The 24,142-nt window shown below is 42.3% G+C and overlaps 2 protein-coding genes across 3 annotated transcripts; one reads left to right on the forward strand and one right to left on the reverse strand.

Moving 5' to 3' along the window:
• The first annotated feature begins 13,436 nt into the window (after window positions 1–13,436).
• Window positions 13,437–20,191, forward strand: LOC139396699 (ORM1-like protein 1). Of its 2 annotated transcripts, none has more exons than XM_071143652.1 (4): window positions 13,437–13,579; window positions 14,722–14,902; window positions 15,819–15,970; window positions 16,277–20,191. In XM_071143652.1, exons 2-4 carry the CDS (start codon window positions 14,729–14,731, stop codon window positions 16,410–16,412), a joined length of 462 nt encoding a protein of 153 aa, XP_070999753.1. In that variant the 5' UTR covers window positions 13,437–13,579; window positions 14,722–14,728; the 3' UTR covers window positions 16,413–20,191. The 2 variants fall into 2 exon arrangements, with proteins under 2 accessions (XP_070999753.1, XP_070999760.1); XM_071143659.1 differs by having other exon boundaries at window positions 13,446–13,571.
• A 94-nt stretch (window positions 20,192–20,285) lies between these two features.
• On the reverse strand, window positions 20,286–21,876 carry LOC139396691 (probable inactive tRNA-specific adenosine deaminase-like protein 3). The gene is made up of 2 exons (XM_071143641.1): window positions 21,775–21,876; window positions 20,286–21,611 (listed from the first exon to the last, which is right to left on the reverse strand). The coding sequence occupies exon 2, from the start codon at window positions 21,597–21,599 to the stop codon at window positions 20,505–20,507; it is 1,095 nt and encodes a 364-aa protein (XP_070999742.1). The 5' UTR covers window positions 21,600–21,611; window positions 21,775–21,876; the 3' UTR covers window positions 20,286–20,504.
• Between the last annotated feature and the right edge of the window lie 2,266 nt (window positions 21,877–24,142).

Here is a 24,142-nt window from a genome sequence, read left to right on the forward strand (position 1 = left end):
TATGGGTTAGTTGGTAGGTACATTTCTTCCCTTTTCCTCATCCTTTTTTCCCCTCATCTTTTTGTATCATAAAGTGTAACAAAGTCACACTTCAGAACAGCAGGCAGACACAGCGCACACAGAAAGTGTTGGCATGCATCGAGATCCTATTAAATTACTAGAGGGGCTATGTCATAAACCCGCAAAGTTTCAGAATGGAGTGAAATAGTCAACCATATTGCTCAGTGAGAAAGCCAAATCGCTCTAATTGGAATGAATGGCTGTAGCGGCATAATCCAGGAAAATAAAAGTAATGCATGTGATATGTCAAAAATTGTGTAATATAATTATTGTCAACTTAAAATATTGTCATATGTGGCATGGCTTGCAAACTATCACGAATTACAAAGGGAAACCCAGACGTGACCTGCCCAGTGACGTGGGCCTACAAGACGAGCTAAATGCCTTCTATGCTTGCTTCGAGGCAAGCAACACTGAATCGTACATTAGAGCACCAGCTGTTCCAAATGACTGCGTGATCTTGCTCTCCGTAGAAAATGTGAGTAAATCCTTGTCGAGAAAATTACCACCAGGGACACCCGAAGTCAATCTTAAATGAATTATTATCAGCAAGCACAGTCAAACTGATGCAAAAAGTATCGGTCTGAAGTGAGCTCTGCTGGGGAAGTCCTGTTAGTTCTCTTATATACTGCTTACACAGACAAGCCACATAGGCATGGTTCATAGGGTTGGTTCCTACATGTGTCTGGCACCGTCTCCCATCTTAATTTATAGAACATATTCTGCGGCTGGCTTCCGGGTTGGATGCACGCTGTGTTAAGAAGCAGTGCGGCTTGGTTGGGTTGTGTATCGGAGGACGCATGACTTTCAACCTTCGTCTCTCCCGAGCCCGTACGGGAGTTGTAGCGATGAGACAAGATAGTAGCTACTAAAAAAACAATTGGATACCACGAAATTGGGGAAAAAAAGGGGTAAAAAATTTTTAAATTATTTTTTTTTTTTTATTGAGAGACACTTTAAAAGCCTTCATTCTGGGTTATAAATTCTAATTAGTATGATAATACCAGTGGTGTAAAGTACTTAAGTAAAACAATTTTGGGGAAGTATTACTTAAGTTGTTTTTTGGATGATATGTACTTTGCTATTTATATTTTAACAACTTTTACTTTTACTTCACTACATTCCTGAAGAGAATAATGTACTTTTTACTCCATACATTTTCCCTGACACCCAAAAGTACTTCTTACATTTTGAATGCTTAGCATGACAGGAAAATTGTCAAATTCACAGACTTATCAAGATACCATCCCTGGTCATCCCTACTGTCGCTGATCTGGCGGACTCACTAAACACACATGGTTTGTTTGTAAATTATGTCTGAGTGTTGGAGTGTGCACCTGGCTATCCAAAAACTAAAATGGTGCCGTCTGGTTTGCTTAATATGAGGAATTTGAAATAATTAACACTTTCTACTTTTATTTTTTTCTTAGGTATATTTGAGCAATTACATTTACTTTTTATACTTACAGTTGGATTCTGAAGTTTACATACACTTACGTTGGAGTCATTAAAACTAGTTTTTCAACCACTCCACAAATTTCTTGTTAACAAACTATAGTTTGTTAATTCGGTTAGAACATCTACATTGTGCATGACACAAGTAATTTTTCCAACAATTGTTTACAGACAGATTTATTTCACTTATAATTCACTGTATCACAATTCCAGTGGGTCAGAAGTTTACATACACTAAGTTGACTGTGCCTTTAAACAGCTTGGAACATTTCAGAAAATTATGTCATGGCTTTAAAGGCTTCTAATAGTCTAATTGACATCATTTGAGTCAATTGGAGGTGTACCTGTGGATGTATTTCAAGGCCTACCTTCAAACTCAGTGCCTCTTTGCTTGACATCATGGGAAAATCCAAAAGAAATCAGCCAATACCTCAGAAATAAAGTTGTAGACCTCCACAAGTCTGGTTCATCCTTGGGAGCAATTTCCAAATGCATGAAGGTACCACATTCATCTGTACAAACAATAGTACGCAAGTATAAACACCATGGGACCATGCAGCCGTCATACCGCTCAGGAAGGAGAAGCGATCTATCTCCTAGAAATGAACGTACTTTGGTGCAGAACAACAGCAAAGGACCTTGTGAAGATGCTGGAGGAAACGGGTACAAAAGTATCAATATCCACAGTAAAACGAGTCCTATATCGACATAACCTGAAATGCCGCTCAGAAAGGAAGAAGCCACTGCTCCAAAACCACCATAAAAAAAAAGCCAGACTACGGTTTGCAACTGCACATGGGGACAAAGGTCATACCTTTTTGGAGAAATGTCCTCTGGTCTGCTAAAACAAAAATAGAACTGTTAGGCCTTAATGACCATGGTTATGGAGGAAAAAGGGGGAGGCTTGCAAGCCAAAGAACACAATCCCAACCGTGAAGCATGGGGGTGGCAGCATCATGTTTTGGGGGTGGTTTGCTGCAGGAGGGACTAGTGCACTTCATAAAATAGATGGCCTCATGAGGAAGGAAAATTATGTGGATATATTGAAGCAACATCTCAAGACATCAGTCAGGAAGTTAAAGCTTGGTTGCAAATGGGTCTTCCAAATGGACAATGACCCCAAGCATACTTCTAAAGTTGTGGCAAAATGGCTAAAGGACAACAAAGTCATGGTATTGGAGTGTCCATCACAAAGCCCTGATCTCAATCCTATAGAACATTTGTGGGCAGAACTGAAACAGCGTGTGTGATCAAGGAGGCCTACAAACCTGACTCCGTTACACCAGCTCTGTCAGGAGGAACGGGCCAAAATTCACCCAACTTATTGTGGGAAGCTTGAGGAAGGCTACCGGAAACGTTTGACCCAGGTTTAACAATTTAAAGGCAATGCTACCAAATACTAATTGAGTGTATGTAAACTGACCCACTGGGAATGTGATGAAATAATTCTCTCTACTATTATTCTGACATTTCACATTCTTAACATAAAATGGTGATCCTAACTGTCCCTAAAACAGGGAATTGTTACTAGGATTAAAGGTCAGGAATTGTGAAAACCTGAGTTTAAATGTACTTACTTCAACTGTAAGTATATTTAAAACCAAATACTTTTAGACTTTTACTCAAGTATTTTACTGGTTGACTTTCACTTTTACTTGAGTAATTTTCTATGAATGTAGCTTTACTTTTACTCAAGTATGACAATTGGGTACTTTTTCCACCACTGGGTAATACTCTCATCATAATAAAGGTTATACTTCTATTAATGAGAGTGAATTCATAAAAAATATACACACTTGTTTGCCTAACACAATTAGGCAAACAAAACACACGCTGCAGATCATTTGGCAATTTGTGATCCCAAACTTCCAAACAGGGATTCCAACCAAGTTGCAAGTGTCCTCTCTGTTTGTGGGGAATTCTTTTTAGCAACAGTGGCAATGTATTCGGCGAGATCAGTCATATTAGAAGAGTGATCTGGGACAAAAGTACAACATTCATCGCCAATGATTGCACGAGTGCCCCCTTGACCTATCAAAAGATAGTCCCAGGAAAAAATATACCAAAGAACCTGGAGGCAGGTGCCTGGGTGTGAGTGATGTCAGTCAGATACCTCTTATCTCTCCTCATTCCAGGAGGTTTGTCCAGGAGGTTTGTCTCTCTTGTTTGGTATGGTTCTCATAGCTGTCACCACAAACCCAACAGTGCAGGCAATTGATCCATTAAGATTCATAGTACATTGTTGTTCAAGTCTTAAAAGGCATTTTTCCTGCAAATGCTATAGTAAAGTTCACCTCCTTAACCAGACACAACCCACACATCCAACAGTCCTTTTCTTTGGATATCAGGTCGGCAACCATTTCTGCTCTAGATAAGAACAAATTGTCCTCATGGTCCTTCCACAATGACTTCTGGGCCACTCCAGGCCTGCGTTGGTCCCTTTGGCTTGGGACTTACCTCACCATTATAGAAACAAACATGCCGCCATTGTACTATGCCTCAGGCCACAAATACATTTGCACATAAATCATTCCATCTCACCCATAACACATTAATTGCTCCACTTATATAGTTATAAACATACGGATAACTTGCTCAAGTCAATTAGTCAGTTACAAAAAATGTGTCAGTTTCCAGCAATCCCTCATCTGGAACAATGATCACTCACATGTTTGACACCACCTAGAAACCATATTGACTTTCACAGGGAAGAGAGAGAACACATGTTATAACAGTTTCACACTAACCTTGATAAGAATGAGATTAAGGATTGAGTCATTTTAGCCCAAGCTACAAGCTGGTGGCTCTCCTCACTGTAACGCTTGTCGTTGGGAGATAGAGAGGAGGACCAAGGTGCAGCGTGGTAAGTATTCAAATCCTCTTTTAATGAAAACGAATACTCAAACAAAAACAACAAACACGAGAACGCAATGAAAACAGTCCTGAACGGTGAAATACAAACACAGAACAGAAAATAAACACCCACGAAACACAGGTGGAAAAGGCTACCTAAGTATGATTCTCAATCAGAGACAACTAACGACACCTGCCTCTGATTAAGAACCATACCAGGCCAAACTCAAAACACAACATAGTAAAACGAACATAGACAACCCACCCAACTCACGCCCTGACCATACTAAAACAAAGACATAACAAAAGAACTAAGGTCAGAACGTGACAGTACCCCCCGCCCCCCAAAGGTGCGGACTCCGGCCGCAAAACCTGAACCTATATTGGTAGGTATCTGTCCGCGGTGGCGGCTCTGGCGCGGGACGTGGACCCCACTCCACCATAGTCTTTCTCCGCCTCTTTACCCGCCTCCGTGGCCTCTTAAGAGCGGCGACCCTTGCCGCAGACCTCGGACTGGGGACCCAAGCCACGGGTCCCAACTGGATGGGAGATTCCAGCAGCACCTGACAGGCGGGCAACTCTGGCAGCTCCTGACTGACGAGCTGCTCTGGCAGCTCCCGGCTGACGGACGGCTCTGGCAGCTCAGGACAGACGGGAGACTCTGGCAGCTCAGGACAGCCGGGAGACTCTGGCAGCTCAGGACAGCCGGGAGACTCTGGCAGCTCAGGACAGACGGGAGACTCTGGCAGCTCAGGACAGACGGGAGACTCTGGCAGCTCAGGACAGACGGGAGACTCTGGCAGCTCAGGACAGACGGGAGACTCTGGCAGCTCAGGACAGACGGGAGACTCTGGCAGCTCAGGACAGACGGGAGACTCTGGCAGCTCAGGACAGACGGGAGACTCTGGCAGCTCAGGACAGACGGGAGACTCTGGCAGCTCAGGACAGACGGGAGACTCTGGCAGCTCCTGGCTGACGGGCGGCTCTGGCAGCTCAGGACAGACGGGCGACTCTGGCAGCTCAGGACAGACGGGCGACTCTGGCAGCTCCTGGCTGACGGGCGGCTCTGGCAGCTCAGGACAGACGGGCGACTCTGGCAGCTCAGGACAGACGGGCGACTCTGGCAGCTCAGGACAGACGGGCGGCTCTGGCAGCTCAGGACAGACGGGCGGCTCTGGCAGCTCAGGACAGACGGGCGGCTCTGGCAGCTCAGGACAGACGGGCGGCTCTGGCAGCTCAGGACAGACGGGCGGCTCTGGCAGCTCAGGACAGACGGGCGGCTCTGGCAGCTCCTGACTGACGGACGGCTCTGGCAGCCTGCCCGGTCCCTCTCTCTCCACGGTAAGCACGGGGAGTTGGCTCAGGTCTCCTACCTGACTTAGCCACACTCCCTGTGTGCCACCCCCCAAGACATTTTTGGGGCTGCCTCTCGGGCTTCCTTGCCAGCCGTGTTCCCTCAGCTCTGGCTCCCTTTACCTACTGCCTCTGCTCTCCTGGCTGCCTCCACCTGTTCCCATGGGAGGCGATCCCTTCCAGCCAGGATCTCCTCCCATGTGTAGCAACCCTTGCCGTCCAGAATGTCCTCCCATGTCCACTCCTCCTTATAGCGCTGCTCCTGCTGCTGCTGCCTGTTACCACGCTGCTTGGTCCTTTGGTGGTGGGTGTTTCTGTAATGCTCATCATTGGGAGATAGAGAGGAGGACCAAGGTGCAGCGTGGTAAGTATTCATATTCTCTTTTAATGAAAACGAATACTCGAACAAAAACAACAAAACACGAGAACGCAACGAAAACAGTCCTGAATGGTGAAATACAAACATAGAACAGAAAATAAACACCCACAAAACACAGGTGGAAAAAGGCTACCTAAGTATGATTCTCAATCAGAGACAACTAACGACGCCTGCCTCGGATTGAGAACCATAACAGGCCAAACTCAAAACACAACATAGAAAAACGAACATAGACAACCCACCCAACTCACGCCCTGACCATACTAAAACTAAGACATAACAAAATAACTAATTTCAGAATGTGACACTCACATTTTAGGGGCATCGCTCTGTCTCTAGAAGCCTCACCTTTCCAAATCATAATTAGAACTATTGATAATTTATCCAACCCAAATTTAGAATGACAGTACTTAGTGCTTCACGTTGGTTCCATTTAAGACCCTCAACTTAGAACACACCGACACTGGCAGAATGTACATTTATATTGACATACAGTATGTTCATCTTCTTATATTTCTAGCATGAACTTTTTTCATCACTGCCCCCAGTTGTGGTAATGACAGATTGGTATCTCAATGCATTCTTAGTCTAAATTACTATACATTTCACAGTGTGCAGACCTCCACAATCAATCTGATACCCCAAATAAAGAATTTTGGACAAGCCTAAATCAATTTCGGGCATGGTTGACCAGCCCCCTCTTTCACGGCACTCATTCTTCTAGTGTTTCTTAATTTTCTTCTTCAGATAGCTTTTACAGTTCGTCCTCCCAAAAATATGTTCAATGTGGATGGCCCTTGATAATGTCCGGATTTCAATATCTGGGGAATAATCTGATTTTTCCAAGCAGACGAATCTCACCTGAGCCGCTACCATCCTTTACGGTTCATTATGTCTTGTACATTTTCAGACCAGTACACCAGCAGCATGAGAGAAGTTTGGAATCATTCTCTCTCTATGCTCACTCCACATGGAAAGTCTCAGGACTCATGTAGAAGTGGTGGACAGGGCCATAGTGAAGGCCATTGTTGCCATTACTTCAGCCGGTTAGAGGGGGTTTGGTTCACTGTTCTCGGTCGAATTATCGCTTCCATGCATCTGGATACCATCTGTGGTCCCCTTTGCAGAGAGAGAGAGAGAGAACAGTTTAGGTTAGGCCATTTCTGATTCAGGAAATCCATACAAACTGTTTACCGTATGACAAATTATTACTACTACCAATATTCTTAATATAGCTCTCTGAGACAAATGTCAAAGAAAAAAACAACACACAGATCTTGGCGAGAGTTACAGGGTCAGGGAGTCAGAGGGCCAATCCTTATGGAGAAATCCCGAACATCCAGCAGACCCAATCAGGTGAGATGTGTATCGAAACAAGACAAAAAAACAAAACAATTACAACAATACACACAAAACAAATAAAACGACAACAACAATACACTTCTTCCCTTTTGATACGAATCACTTCATGATTCATGCGTCCAAAAAAAACACTGCTGGGTAAATCAAAATAGCAAATTAGAATTACAACCCTTTATCTCCGTCTTAAAAATAATTGTGTCCCATAGGGTAATTCAAGGAATAGTCAAATAAATTAGAGACGGGTATCCCTCATTCAGGGGCAGCTCGCTCTCCTTCTTGTGGTCTGAATCACACATAGGATTATTGCTCAATTATAAAGTGTCCTAATTATTTACATATTGCATTTAAATCTCACACAGTGTCTCTAACCTTTTCTAGTGAGGGAGATCAGGCCTCACCACAAAGTCAGAACAGAGGTCAGAAGTCATTCCACCCCATTTAAGTGAGCTTTTCTTTCCCTTTACTGTACCTCAGACTCATTATTTAAATACATTTCAAACATTCCAAACATTTTGTGTACCAGGTTTACATTGAATTTTGCAGTACATTTATTATCAAGAGAATGTACATGTGTGTACCTAAAACTTGGAAAATAGGTAGAAAATGTCAGTTGTGTGCCATTTAATGTGCATCCTTTCTAACCTGTGAAAAACCCACTAAAACCAAAATAAATAGACCTCGCACAAAAAATCAAACAGTGTTAACACCACTAACAGATATTCATAACAGGTGGGTTGTGTGGGTGCTGGCATGTGAGGTAAAACATGGGGTAACAAAATGGCCAGGCCTTACTTAGCGTGGGAGCTCACTTAACAGCCCGATCAGGGTACTATAGTTACTATCGTGTCTTTACCATCATTAAATTGAAGACTTAGTTTTTATCAAAGATTCCTGTAATTAGTATTACGTGATTAAACTGAATAATCATGTAACTGTAATTAACTAGGAAGTCGGGGCACCAAGGAAAGTATTCAGATTACAAAGTTATAATTTCCCAATATAACCTTTCAGATCTTTTCATATCTGATCAATAGTCTTCTGATTTAATGATTTATTTATTTTACCTCACGTTAGTCTCATTCCAAACGTCGTAAATTGTTGGTTATCTGCACAAACCCAGTCTACACTATGAGTCATCCATACATCAATTGTCTTAAATCATTTATTTACTACTAACTAAGTAATTCACAGAAATGCATAAACAAACAAACAAACATGGTAAATGTGGTTACATGAAATGATAGGAGAATGTGCCCTAGTGGGCTGAACCGGCATGGCGGCTTATTAGACAAGAGGAGGAGTGGGGGTCGTCTAAGAAGTTACTACAAAGTGATAACTATAACAATTGAAATGCTAATCCTTACACATGAACGCTCACTCAACAATTGCAATCAATATATATATTTACGCTCAGTGTGTCATCTTGATCGCTGGTGAAAAGTGAATTTATTTTGTAGAATTGTCCGCCTCTCTCTCTCTGCCTCAGGAAGCCTTTCAAAGGGAGAGATAGAGAATCATTGGTAAACTTGTCAAAAAAAACTTTGTAGCGGACATTCCATCAGTCCTGGAAGAAAGAAAATAAATATGTACTTAGTTTTCACTATGTTACATTTGAATCATTCCTAAAATTCTTCATCTTAATCGAGTTTTCTGCATCTTGGGCAGGAGGTCTTGAGAAAAGCATGGGAGACGAGTTAGGATCGAGGGAAAGATGAATGGAGCAAAGTACAGAGAGATCCTTGATGAAAACCTGCTCCAGAGCACTCAGGACCTCAGACTGGGGTGAAGGTTCACCTTCCAACAGTACAACGACCCTAAGTAGACAGCCAAGACAACGCAGGAATGGCTTCTGGACAAGTCTCTGAATGTCCTTGAGAACCCAGCTAGAACCCGGACTTGAACCCAATCTAACATCTCTGGAGAGACCTGAAAATAGCTGTGCAGTGACGCTCCCCAACCTGACAGAGCTTGAGAGGATCTGCAAAGAAGAATGAAAGAAGCTTGCCAAATATAGTTGTGCCAAGCTTGTAGCGTCATACACAAGAAGACTCAAGGCTGTAATCGCTTCTGTGGGTGAGAGAGGGTCTGGTTGAAATCATCCACTGCAAAGCTGATCCGACACATCTGGATCCTCACAGGACAGTCATGACAGCATGGTTCATAGGTTTGGTTCCTGCATGTGTCTGGCACAGTCTCCTATCTTAACTTAGAACATATTCTGGGCATTCTGCCAAAAGGTCTGAGGAGGGGTCATGACCGTCTCCCCCTCATATTTCTACCCAGTACCTACAGGAACCAATGATTGTATGAAACAAGATGTACAATTCAAGGCTGTCCCTTCAGACTAAACACTTTTCCTCCACAACCTTTAAACAGGTTCACATTCACAAGGCCGCATAACCAGATGGAATACCAGGATGCGTATTCAGATCATACGCTGACCACCATTTTCAACCTCTCCCTGACCCCGTCTGTAATACCTACATGTTTCAAGTAGACCACCATAACCCCTGTGCCCAAGAACGCCTTGGTAACCTTTCTAAATGACTATCGACACATAGCACTCACATCTTTAGACATGAAATGCTTTGAATGGCTGGTCATGGCTCACATCAACACCATCGTCCCAGACACACTGGACCCACTCCAATTCACATACAGCCTCAACAGATCCACAGATGATGCAATCTCTATTGCACTCCACACTGCCCTCTCCCACCTGGACAAGAGGAAAACCTATGTGAGAATGGTGTTAATCGATTACAGCTCCATGTTCAACACCATAGTGCCCTCCGAGCTCATCACTAAGCTCAGGACCCTGGGACTGAACACTTCCCTCTTCAACTGGATCCTAGACTTCCTGACGGGCTGCCCCCGGGTGGTGAGGATAGGCAACAACACTTCCCCCATGCTGATCCTCAACACGGGGGCCCTTCAAGGGTGCGTGCTTAGTCCCCTCCTGTACTCCCTGTCCACCCATGACTGCATGGCCGTGCATGACTCCAACCCCATTATTAAGTTTGCTGACAACACGACAATGGTAGGCCTGATTACCGATGACGATAAGACAGCCTATAGGGGAAAAGTTAGTGACCTGGCAGTGTGATGCCAGGACAACAACCATGCCCCCATCGACATTGACGGGGCTATAGTGGAGCGGATTGAGAGCTTCAAGTTCCTCAGCGTCCACATAACTAAGGAATAAACATGGTTCACACACACCAACACAGTCGTGAAGATGGTACGACAACGCCTTTTCCCTCTCAGGAGGCTGAAAAGATTTGGCACGGGCCCTCAGATCCTCAAAACATTATACAGCTGCACCATTGAGAGCATCTTGACTGGCTGCATCATCGCTTGGTATGGCAACTGCTTGGCATCTTACCGCAAGGAGCTACAGAAGGTAGTGCATACGGCCCTGTACATCACTGGAGCAAAGCTCCCTGCCATCAAGGACCTCTATACAAGGTGTCAGAGTAAGGCGCCTTAGGACCAACACTTTACATATATTTTATGAGCTGAAATAAAATATTCCGGAAATTGTCCATACGCACAAAAATATTATTTGCTCTCATATTTTGTCCACAAATTTGTTTCCATCCCTGATAGTAAGCATTTCTCCTTTGCCAAGATAATCCATCCACCTGGCAGGTGTGGCATATCAAGAAGCTGATTAAACAGCATGATCATTACACAGGTGTACCTTGTGCTGGGGACTAAGGCCACTCTAAAATATGCAGTTTTGTCACACAACTCAATGACATGTATGTCTCAAGTTTTGATGGAGCGTGCAATTTGCATACTGACTGCAGGAATGTCTACCAGAGCTGTTGCCAGAGAATGTAATGTGCATTTATCTACCTTAAGCTGCCTTCAATGTCGTTTTAGAGAATTTAGCAGTACGTCCAACCAACCTCATAACCAAAGACCACGTGTATGGCCTCATGTGGGTGAGTGGTTTGCTGATGTCAACGTTGTGAACAGAGTGCCTCGTGGTGGTTGTAGGGTTATGGTATGGGCAGGCATAAGCTACGGACAATGAACACAACTGCATACTCACCAGACATGTCACCCATTGAGCATGTTTGGGATTCTCTGGATCGACATGTACGACAGCCTGTTTCAGTTCCCACCAATATCCAGCAAATTCGCACAGCCATTGAAGAGGAGTGGGACAACGTTCCACAGGTCACAATCAACAGCCTGATCAACTCTATGCGAAGGAAATGTGTCGCGCTGCATGAGGAAAATGGTGGTCACACCAGATATTGACTGGTTTTTATGATCCCGGCCCTACCTTTTTTCTTTTTAAGGTATCTGTGACCAACAGATGCATATCTGTCTTGTATTCCCAGTCATGTGACATCCATAGTTTAGGGCCTAAGGAATTTATTTCAATTGACTGATTTCCTTATATGAACTGTAACTCAGTAAAATTATTGTGTGTTGCGTTTATATTTTTGTTCAGTATACATACAGTGCCTTCAAAAAGTATTCAGACCCCTTGACTTTTTCCACATTTTGTTACGTTACAGCCTTATTCTAAAATGGATTAAATAAAACATTGCCCTCATCAATCTCCACACAATACCCCATAATGACAAAGCGAAAACAGTGGTCTAAGGCACTGCATCTCAGTGCTTGAGGAATCACTACAGACCCAGGTTTGATTCCAGACTGTATCACAATCAGCCGTGATTGGGAGTCCCATAGGGCGGCGCACATTTGGCCCAGTGCCGTCATTGTAAATAAGAATTTGTTCTTAACTGACTTGCCTAGTTAAATTAAGGTAAAAATATATATATATTTGAGATCAGGTCCCCAAGAACAGTGGCCTCCATCATTCTTAAATGGAAGTATGGAATCACCAAGACTCTTCCTCGAGCTGGCCTCCCGGTCAAATGGAGCAATCGGGGGAGAAGGGCCTTGGTCAGGGAGGTGACCAAGAACCCAGTGGTCACTCTGATAGAGGTCCAGAGTTCCTCTGTGGAGATGGGAGAACCTTCCAGAAGGACAACCATCTCTGCAGCACTCCACCAATTACGCTTTTATGGTAGAGTGGCCAGAGGGAAGCCATTCCTCAGTAAAAGGCACATAACAGCCCGCTTGAAGTTTTCCAAAAGGCACCTGAAGACTCTCAGACCATGAGAAACCAGATTATCTGGTCTGGTGAAACCAGATTGAACTATTTGTGCAGATGTAAAACCTGTGGAAGTAGATAGAGTGGTGGGCGCACGTGGTTGACTGACCCAATATGGTAGATGAAGTGAAGAAATTCTGTTCATCCATACTTGTTTTCTTTGAAGAGTCTCTCCCTTCTCATGTCAAGTTGGGCTATGTGAGATACTCTGTAAGAGACTTTGTGCACAAACCCCTTCGGTGCCATAAATGCAAAAGATTTGGTCATGTGTCAAGCGTATGCATATGGGAAGAGTATTGAATTGTGGTGGCGAATATGGGCTCGGACTTCTGGATTGCTCTGTTGGGTTTAGGAGACAGAGGTGGCAAGAATAAGGGCTGTCCAGCGTGTCTCCTATCTGAAGGATGTGAGAAGAGTTGAAGGAGCAAGTGGCGTTAAATGCAGTGGTAATTGGGGCTGCACCAGTGAAAGTTTATCTGCAATCAAGGGATCCTGATATATTACATGTGGAAAAAGGTGGACTTTGTAGCATTTATTGCAATGGTCATGAACTGCATAGCGCAAACAAAGAAGATATCAGGAAAAAATTGAATAATTGTGAGCTCAGCTGAACGCTTTTTGGGACTCAGTGAGTTTACAGCAGAGGTATTGCAATAAATCCTGTCAAAGGAGGATCCGCCCTCACATGCCTCTGAGCCTTTGTAGGGATGAGACTTGAATTGGAATGTGATGTTTTTTTTCTTATTTTTTTCAACAATAGATGTTTTCCTATAGTTTACCACCCATACAGTAGGTGGCGACATGCACCTCTAACGAATTTTGGTGGACCGCCATAATACCATAGAAGAAGAACTGCGCCAAAGTTAGCTAGATAGCTCACTAGCGGACAGGTTCAGTCAACAACAGCACGTTTGATTAGGGGAGACTGGCCTTCTGCACTGCCACGTTTAAAAACAGATTCATAACAAGGTACTCCAGTAAGTATATTGCCATATCTATGTGTTGACTGTTCAAGTATTTGATAACACTAGCTATTGGTCTGCAAATGTTGTCACCTAACTATCTAACGTTACAGTAACTAGATATTCCTAGATTGTCACAAATGGCTAGCTAGCAAGTTAGCTATTCAACTAGTGTTTCAAGCATACTTGACTTACTAACATTAGCTGGAGTTTGGCTGAATCATTAATAGCTGGGACTTATACAAATGTGAACATAATGCAAAGTAAGCTAAGTAACTAGCTAGCTAGAAATATGATAAATGAATGTCAATGAATTACAAGGCATCTCACTTAGCATAGGTAACTAGCAAGCCCAATTTTAAGAGCAGGGTTCATGTTGAATTCACCTTTTTTAAGAATCACACTTATCTATGGAAAGTTGTAGTTAACTTCTGATCACACATGCTTGGCTCGGGAAAGTTGTTTTAATGTTGACGCTGCTGTCTGCTACCTGAGGTTAGTGAGTAGCTTTTCGTGCCTTGATCTTTTCTGTCTCAAACGAAGTTCGCAAGTGTTGCCTAGCATTGCTGCTGCACTTTTCTGAGCCTCCGCGCAGCTACTTATGAATGCATTCCCTTCTTAGGACAGTTGCACGTGAATAGCTTGGTTTCCCATTATAGGGACGAAACGGCTGAGATACAAGCTAACCAGCAAAGGAGTTACATAAACATGCATTACTTGCCCACATGCGTATTTATTTTCCCAGCATTATCAAGAGCTTGAGAAATCTTAGACTATGACGCAACCTCGAACTTTCAATCTCATGCCAAGCAATTGGTCTGAAAAGCAACTCGTAAGACAAGTGAAGTCCAAATCGGTTACTCATGTCATGTTGTGAAAAGCTTTCTTTGATTTGCCTGTAAACAGCGGTAGGTATTGTTGTGCAAGAAAGGTGAAAGTGTACTACACAAGCAGATCATGTTCATAATATTTGCGTAATAATTTATTGTACCTCCAGGCTATGACCTTTTTGTGTATTGCAATGCAGCAAGTCATTATTTTATAGTCCTGAAGCAAATGTCTCCCTGTTGGGGTTAATTTTGAATGACTCGTTGTTGTGTTATGTTTTTCAAAGGACTAATGCATGTTCATCAATAACATAATCCACTTGTTCACAGAAACAAAATGAATGTTGGTGTAGCCCACAGTGAGGTGAACCCCAACACTCGGGTCATGAACAGTCGAGGGATCTGGCTGACCTATGCCCTCGGTGTTGGAATGCTTCACATTGTGCTCTTGAGCATACCCTTCTTCGGTGTACCTGTGGTGTGGACTCTCACAAATGTTATACACAATTTTGTAAGTAATTTTTCTTCTCATGAATACATTTGTGTTGACCCCATTTTGAGTGCTTTTATCACCTATTATTACTTGGGACAATATCAGTATTGCAATTAACATGAAAAATACCAAATTTTGGTCCTTTTTAAAAACCTGCTGTATGTAAAATGTTGTGTGCTATGGCTTGGAAAATAAATTAAATGTGACTCTGGATGACACTGTTTGTTTCCAACATTAGGGCTGAACTTCTTTAGGAAAACAATCTGTTTTGTTTCCTTGCCACAATACTAACGAGTGTTGCGGAATTGTCCCAGCCCTAATTATTCTAATGTATTTATTATGGATCCCCATTAGTTGCTGCCTTCCTGGGGTCCTGCAAAATCTAAGGAATGACCTCATGTCCACAGTGCCAGGTGTTATAAAGAAACTAAGTGAATACCCAGAACATACTAACTCCCATTGTCCCACTTGTGAGAAAGTAGTTTAAGTATCAGTCCTGTGTTGTGGTAATTATGACAGCAGTTTTCACACGCTCTCAGCTTCTTATCATAAATACAGTTCAGGTTCTATCGCAGCTCTGTCTTTTAAATGTGTACATTTAAGTCATTTAGCAGATGCTCTTATCCAGAACGATTTAGTCGTTAGTGCATACTTTTCATACTTTTTTCCCTTCTTCTCCGTACTGGTCCCCCATAACCCTGGCGCTGCAAGTGCCTTGCTCTACCAACTGAGCCACACGGGACCATGGAAGGATGAATTCTCTTTTCTTGAAAGAAAAAGACACGTAACCGAAAAGACACATAGCTGTGCTGCAACATCTACCCTCAGTCCCTGGCACACCATTTGCTACTTTAAAATGTGTTTGTCTTGTCTTAGTGGACTGTCACTCACCATTGAGACTTGGACTCATTCCCTGTATGTCTGTGTCTTCCAGGGGATGTATGTCTTCATGCATGCAGTGAAAGGCACTCCGTTTGAGACCCCAGACCAAGGCAAAGCCCGGCTCCTGACACATTGGGAACAGTTGGACTACGGCGTGCAGTTCACATCATCCAGAAAATTCTTCACTATCTCCCCAATCATTTTGTACGTAGCCTTCCGTCATTTAGAACAAGAGGTTACATTTTTGTACATTTTAGCTTTAGATACCCACTTAGCATCCAGTGCAAAAGTAACTGTAAACTGTATGGGGCGGTTTCCTGAACACAGATTAAGCCAAGTATTGGACTGAAAAGCACTTAAATGGAGGTCTTCCATTGAGATTGTGTTTTAGTCCCGGACTAGGCTTCATTTGTGACTGGGAAAACGGCCCTATAAATGCTAATTGTTGACCATGTTGCAGATATCTTTTAATTGACACATTTGCTAATTTTTTTTTTTTTATCCCCCTAGATATTTTCTTGCAAGCTTCTACACAAAGTACGACACAACACACTTTGTCATAAACACTGCGTCCCTTTTGAGCGTGCTGATCCCCAAATTGCCACAACTACATGGAGTCCGAATCTTTGGCATCAACAAGTATTAATCTGAGTGTTAAGAGGGTCAGTGGTGTGTGACCAACTCTCAAAGGAGCTCTTGCCTCATAGCAAGAAGAATAGTTAACCCTATGTACTCTGTACCACTGGAGTGTGTACTAAGCAGTTTTGTACAGTATGTGCAATTATCACTCATTGTTTAGATACGTCAGGTTAAACTGTAGTGGGAGAATGAGAGAGAATGCCATGTGCATTACTAACTTAAGTAAATATTTAATGTTGTATTTTTTTGATCTGCATAGACCTGGGCTGGCCCAGGGTTCAAACGTGGGCCTTTTTTTGTTCTGTTCTGTTTTATTTTTATTTGCCCTCACTTCACACAGTGACACGGACTGCGTTCCTTGTCACAATGTATTTTTCTGTTCTTAACCGGAAGCCGTAAAAATACCAGATGTATTTTTAAAGATGATTTCTTCATAAAAGTAGGGGCCTATGGTTCATTGTTTGACACACACTTAAGATTGACACCCTTCTAAAAATGATTACTGGAAAAAAAACTGGGGCCTTAGAACCGTTGCGTAAATTTTACACTAAATCTGCATGCGCCATTTCTGAAGTCTGTGCATGCACAAATATTGAGATTTATAAACTTGGCACGCGCCAATCATACGCATGTTTCCCCTTAGAAATCAGACCTGTCGTAAAACTGCGTGCGTGAACAAGCATTATAACTTTGCCTGAAAAACGCCCCATCGTTCACCTTTTATGGTGACAATAGTGCCCTTACTTACTTTGGAAGTATTGGAATTAGGCCAAGACCATATCTGGAAATGGCGAACGTGATCAAATGTTTTTGGAGGTGTTGGCAGAATGTTTTCTTTTGCAGTGACAGGCTACCGCAACTATCTGACCGTTTCTGGAAGACAAATATTTGCTAATTGTGGTGGACCTGTAAACAGATTTGAATTAATTCAATCATGTTTGGCATTTTACTTTTTCCCCTAATCTAAATATGGTGCACTGCCCCCGAGTTCTGAAACCGACTCCTTGAAATAGAAATAAGCTAGTAGGCCTAATTAGTGGTAGCTGACACACACTTCAATGCAAAATATCAACCTGTCTGCTCACCTGTTTAAATTCAGCTGTATGTTATAAACCACGTTCCCTTTCGGATGAATAGAGCAAAAAACTTGAAATTATACTCGCCTATATTAATAGGCCCAATTAAATGAGATGCGCGTTGGTAATTTGTTGTATGGCTGCTTCAGGAAAATGAACTCATGGCCAGAAAAGGTGAGCAATTTAATTTGCAATAGTTGTGTATAAATGCAATGTTTGTCTCGGAATTTGACATTAGTGTTCAGACGTGTCTCACAAACGTCAACGGGAAGAGGTGAACCCTCTGCTCTTCCGTTAACCTGCACTTAAGAGCAGATCACAGAGCAAAATACTTAAAGTAGCTTATCTATTTACTACTGTGAAGTGGGTCCAATTAAATGAGAGATGGGATGAATGGTAGCCTATCCTAACTTCTATGAAACCATCAGTCAGAAAAGGTGAGGAATTTATTCTACAATGGTCATGTAATTGAGGTAAAGAATAAATCTATTTCTATAATTATTTTTAGATCAAATAAAGGGATTTTTGCTCTTCTCACTAATGGTAAATGATTGCATCTTATTATATTTAGCTAGGCCTACCTGTTTTTTTGTGTGTTTAAAAAAACACAACCTTTTTTGTTATGAGTGTCTATGTATTCCTGCACAAGGCCACTACTAGGCTACTTCTGCCTTCTTACAATGCAATACTGAAACCACTAGAAACTGTGCGTACGCATGGTCTAAAGCAGCAGTGGCGAACTAATTGTGCCCCGGGGTCAGCATTCGGTTTTCAACGAGTTCCAGGGGGCCACACTGAAAAATGTTATATTGATCCTTGCCATCAAAATTAGCACACAAAAAAAAGTCCTATATTCATCGTTTTTGGAATTTTCAATGCTCCCTGACTGTCTTGTGATTTATTAGTGAGATGGACAGTCAAGAAATTGTATGAATGTAGGTCCATTGACTGCACAGTGATTAGTGAGCTGGACAGTCAAACTATATAAATATAGGTTCATTATAATTTAAATTTTTATGTATATTGAGTTGTTTTTACTGGGACCACCTTTGTGGGCTGTATGTTTGACACCCCTGGTCTAAAGTTTGCGGGAGGATAAGCACATCAAGTTACATTTTTATTAATGCCAACTTGTGTGAATACTGGCACATGCATGTTTTGGGCATTTTTTGTGTGTATGTGACATTTGAGGCCCCTGAACAATATGAAATACTAATTTAGCATGATTTCCTTTGTATATTAATAATTTATCCTTGTTACTCAATCATATAGGGCAGGCATTTTTGCAGTGTATATAGCTTGTCTGTATAGGTTCATGTCTTATGTGAAGATCAGATGATTTGTCATAAGATGTTAAGTGTTGTCAGATAATTGTTTACTGAGACAGGTCTATGGTATGGCTATGTACCTACACATGACTGCCAAAATAAAATAAACACTTGAGTAAATGAGGGATGTAAAGTATATTGAAAGTGGGTGCTTCTGTGCAGCTGTGGTTCCGGAGTTAATTAAGCAATTAAAATCGCATCATGATTAGGGTCATATAAAATGCCCAGTTTCCCATTATTTCAGCTACCATGGCTAGAAGAGATCGGTGACTTTAAAGAGGGGTCTCAAAGGAGCATAGGTGGTTTAAAGTGTGTGTCACCAGCTCTCAACTCAATTGAACACTTCTGGGAGAGTCTGGAGTGGTGCCTGAGACAGCATTTTCCACCATCAAAACACCAAATGGTGGAATATCTCAGGAAGAATGGTGCCGCGTCTCAATCCTCGTGGTGATGTTAAATATTAGTGATGACGATATTACTGTGCAATGTAGATGTTCTGTTATCACCTGAGATTGCATAACAACTCGTATGTTGATGTAGTGTCCATCGGTTATGAATGTTTCAACCTGTGTTGAAGTTGTGCTTTTATGTCAGTTCCTGGCTTCAAAGGGCACCAAAAACAACACTAAACATGGGTTTTGGCGGTTCTGCTGCCACAGAAACAGACCCTGGGTCTGTTCTAATGTGTTTAATCTCAGTTAACCCAGAGGTGAAACATCATGTAGTTTGGGCAACTGATCGTCACACAGGAGAGTATAACACAACAAATTCAGTTCCTGTGATTTTACTAACAGATCTCAGTTTATTTTAGTACTGTGTATGGCAACTCCGGTAGCTAACAGAAATTGTTAAACGAAACACTTCGCCAAACAACCAGCATGTTTTTCAAATTTCCAAGGAAAGATTCCAGTGGTCATGTGAATTTCATCTGCTCCGATTGGATGAAACAGGCTGTACTGCCGTATGGGATGAGTAGTTTGTTTGCCCCTGAACTTTTCTTCCATATTACTTTTTTTGTTACAATTTCTAGTCTTTTGGATGAATGGTTCATCCTGGAGATTTTTGTACCTATTCCACTTGACAAGCATTTTGTTGAAATTTGCATGCTAAAAACAAGTGGGTGTGTCAGTTCCGGAACCATAACTGTGGAAAGAGCGGCATGGTGGCACAACGCCCTTTTAAGACACTTTATGGTGTTTCCTTTTATTTTGTCAGTTGCCTGTATATTCATGTAGATGTACATGTTTAGGATATGAATATCTCCTGGAGGCTACTATTAAGACAACCAAACAAAAACAGGACTACCTATGTCTTATCCACGGTATTCTTGGAGCTTTGTCAGCCCTTGCACCTAACATCATTAAAACATTAATGCCCCGAAAGCAGCATGTATGTCTTAACTGGATGAAATCTCATGGGAAATGGATGGGAACCATATTGACGATAAGCAATAAAACAGGTTGTGAATGCTTGATGTCACAGTGGCCAAAACTTTATTGCATTGAATTTTACACAGTAACAAAGTAAAATATTAAAATGTGTTTATGTAATTCAAAATCTTCCAGAAGTAAAATGTTACTTATGTAATTCACACGTTGATCTAGTCTCGTTCATCAACCGTGTGTGCCTAGTAGTCTGACACAAGATTAATCCGTTTATAATGGTCTAGCGTTCCTGTAACAATTATGTGAACCTTTAAGAATTCATTTTGATATAGTGTATAGGCCTGTTAAGGTCTTCACACTGTTGGTCCAAGACTCCTTTGAAAACTTCAAAGCGGTGATTCAGATCTTTTTGAGCGTGGATTTTATATTTAGTCCCAAATGCCCCATCGGTAGAGGCTGTCCCATAGAAGACTCTGCCTATCCTAGAATGGACTAGCGCCATGGCACACATAACACAAGGCTCTCGAGTAACATACAGGTCGTACCCGGTGCAGATGTATGGCTCAACTCTCTCCTCTGCACTGTCCCCGTCCTGCACGACCCCACAGGTAGTCATGTTGGTGGCACCCTGTTTTTGAGAGGGTGAGGAATAGGGCAAAACAGACTGGCAGGCGGGGTACTTGTCATAGGTGTAGGCCCCACCCCCCTGCCCACGTGCCACAAGGTCAATGCAGACCATGATGGCGTGATGAAGTGGGTGACCGCCTTGCTGGCAGTCATGTCCCACAGCGAGGATCCTCTCTGCCTCTGGGTCAACGACTGCAGCCCCCACAGCCTTCATGCCACTCTCCTGTCCCGCTCTGGCTGCAGCCACAGCAGCCATCATGTACTCCTGCATCTTTGATTTCTGAGAGGAGGTAAACAGCTGGCCCCTCAGGGCCACAGTCACCTGTTTGTCCTCATGAAAGGAGGTGGGCCAGTGTTTGCTGGCCTGCTCAAACTGCGGTCTGGTCAAAGGAGGGCATGCTGGTATCTTGACCAGGAAAGGGTATCCTAGACCTTCACAGTTTAATCTACCGGATGACGACAGATCAGATATGTGCAGCTCCTTACTGCGGTCAATGACTGGTGCATCACTGGCAAGGCATACAATGACCTCCAGAGGGTGAGGGCTGCCCTTATCCTTGCATGACCGTACTCTCTTGATGTGCTGAAGTCCAGGTAATGGGTATACTTTGGCCAACTCCTTGATCAAACGAGAGGTTTCTTTCCTGTTGATGATGGGAACTGCAAAGGCCTCGATTAGCTCAATGTCTTGTGACTGCTCGTTGGACAGCACAGGGTAAGCAACCCAGGAGTCGATGTCACACTCATATTCTTTTCTGCGTTTGGGTTGTGGCTCCATTTCAAAGCACCTCTGTTAAAAATCAGGATGAAACACAACTCGGATACAGACCAAATGTTTACAAGAAGATAAACATTGGATGTAGTGGCGCAGAGATGTAAGGTTGTTTCAGAGCATGCGAAAAAAAATACTGTCAGTGTATACTTAACATTACCGATTGATTAATTAAAATTACCTTGTTGACCAGCTTTGATTAGAAGTGTGAAACGTGACAGATTTCAGATACGTGGAGCTAGCTCTCCGTTTCCATCCATGCTTGTTGATGTCCGACTGCATATAATATCCCCCTGAAACAAAGGCTATCTTCATAGACACCCATAGATTTGTTTCCTAGATTCATAAAATGCACTGATTTTAAATTAAAACAATCCCTTTGATATCGGAAAAACCTTTTAACATTTTCTTCATATTTCTCAAATCATAAAAATGAAACCACCTAACGTTAGATTAGTGTTATGTGTGGTTTCATGGAGGAATTGTTTTCATGTGACACAAAGCTCCTCTTAAGTATAATAAGTACACGATCGTAGCAGGTTAGAATTTACGCAGCAGGTTAGGAGAAGTGGGTTAAGGTTAATAAAAAGGGTTAGGGTTAGCTTAAATACATTGATTTGACAAAAGCTGGATACCGTCTAGCCATGACCAAAGTACACGGGACGTCACTAGTTTCTATGAAGGGGTCGGCGTCCGGTCTAGAAGCGAAAAGGGTGACCTTTCCTGTTACTGGAATAATAATAGGATAATTTATTTCGGCATGTCAATGCAAAGTCGTGACAAAAATAGAAAGGAAGAAGTTAGCCGTTCTATTGCTAATCAACAAGAGAGAAACAAGCTTATAGACAACTGCCATAACTACGCTTGGCCTATGGATAATATCATGCTTTCGAATGCTGTTGAAGATGACGAATTCCCCTCTTTACAGGTTACTCCGTGCAAACCTCCACCCTCCGAAAAACCCAACATGAACTCTGACATCGTAGCTACCTTCTCCTTACTCCTCAACTCCAGGTCTGACGCCATTGAGAAAATGGTAGGCGCGAACACCATGGTTATCGAAGGCTTGAAAAATACTGGGGTTTGCATGCGGTGAAATCAAGGATGTGAAAACGAGAGTGGCTAAAATGGAAAAGAATAACAATGTACCATAGTCGTCTCTCTGATCTGGAACAATACACAAGAAGATGGAACCTGAGACTCTACGGCTTGTCAGAGGTGGAGAATGAAGATGTGCGAGGAGAGGCTATCCGTATCTGCCAAGACGTTATGCCTGCAGAGAAGAACAAAGTTGGTGATACCATCGACGTTGTGCATCGCCTCGGCTGCATCGCCTCGGCAAGAAGCAACAGCAAAACGATTCAAGAACAATGGGTATCATCATCCTCTTCACTGCCAGATTCTACAGGGATGCTGTCTGGAAAGCTGGTATGGTATGCGTTTCGCCGAGCATCTCAGCCCGGAGGACATAGAAAGAAGGAACAAGTTGTGGCCAGCGATCAAGATGGCACGAAATGAGGGAAAGGCTGCTTACTTCGTCGGAGGACGAGGCTTCATCAACGGTTCAGAAATCCATATTCCTCCCTAAAATCTCACCAGAAGGAACAGGTTGATGGTTTCAGCCATGGTATTCTCATTTTCCTTATGTTGTTTACCTAAAAGCATCAGGTGACTATTTTTCAGGAATACTCAGGTACTTCAATTTATTAGTTTGTTCTTGTATGACCAGAATACCTATTTTGTTTACAAACCTACGAAGAAGATTGAAAGTTGTATTTATTTTTGATGTATACAGTAACTAAGATACTGTTTTAAAGGGCATACAGGTCTGCTCTGACTTTACACGGTTATTGTTTTATTTAGTTATTAATACTAATTTCCAAAAAAAGGTCTTAGGAACGTGTATATGTAAAACATTTTTTATGATCAGTTTTCATATGCACTTAAAATAGTAGGTACCCTTTTTTTAAATTATGAATTTGTATTTTATTTATCAGAATAGTTCCTGATTACACTAAAGAGGGTTTTTAGTCTCTCTTACCACAAGAACCCTAGGTCTGGTCTTGAACATAGTTTTCAGTTGAGTTGAATTTCAAAGCCGGATAACGTCCAGCTCAAAGTTTATGGAATAAGCTATTTTCACTTTAAATGGACTTAAATGGTGCAGATCTCGGTTCCTTATCATTTACGTTCACTGCTCCTACGTCTTTGACTTATCCTACTACAGTTTATACTTTTATATAATCTTTGTTGCTTTGTCTTTGTCTATAGTTTCTCTTAATGCTAGGGGGTTACGAAACAATGTGAAGCGCAAGGCCTTATTTTTATTTGCAAAACAATTTCGAACAGATTTTTGCTTTTTTCAAGAGTCTCACTCAATTTTGGCTGATGCCAACTTCTGGAGGTCACAGTGGGGCAACGATATTTGGCTTTCCCATGGATCTGAACGCTCTGCTGGTGTCACTACAATGAAAAATACCTTTGGTGGTAATATTCTACACTCGGAATGTGACCCCTTTGGTCACTTTATTTGTCTTGTGATCAGTTAC

Source organism: Oncorhynchus clarkii, chromosome 3 (genome assembly GCF_045791955.1).
Source record: "Oncorhynchus clarkii lewisi isolate Uvic-CL-2024 chromosome 3, UVic_Ocla_1.0, whole genome shotgun sequence".
NCBI classification, from domain to species: domain Eukaryota; kingdom Metazoa; phylum Chordata; class Actinopteri; order Salmoniformes; family Salmonidae; genus Oncorhynchus; species Oncorhynchus clarkii.

What these genes read in the sequence shown, in the direction of transcription:
- LOC139396699 (XM_071143652.1), top strand. Translation starts at nt 14,729, where the DNA reads ATGAATGTTGGTGTAGCCCACAGTGAGGTGAACCCCAACACTCGGGTC. An exon ending in CAAATGTTATACACAATTTT is followed by an intron (nt 14,903 to 15,818) that starts GTAAGTAATTTT and finishes TGTGTCTTCCAG; the next exon opens with GGGATGTATGTCTTCATGCA. An exon ending in ACTATCTCCCCAATCATTTT is followed by an intron (nt 15,971 to 16,276) that starts GTACGTAGCCTT and finishes TTATCCCCCTAG; the next exon opens with ATATTTTCTTGCAAGCTTCT.
- LOC139396691 (XM_071143641.1), bottom strand. Translation starts at nt 21,599, where the DNA reads ATGGAGCCACAACCCAAACGCAGAAAAGAATATGAGTGTGACATCGAC.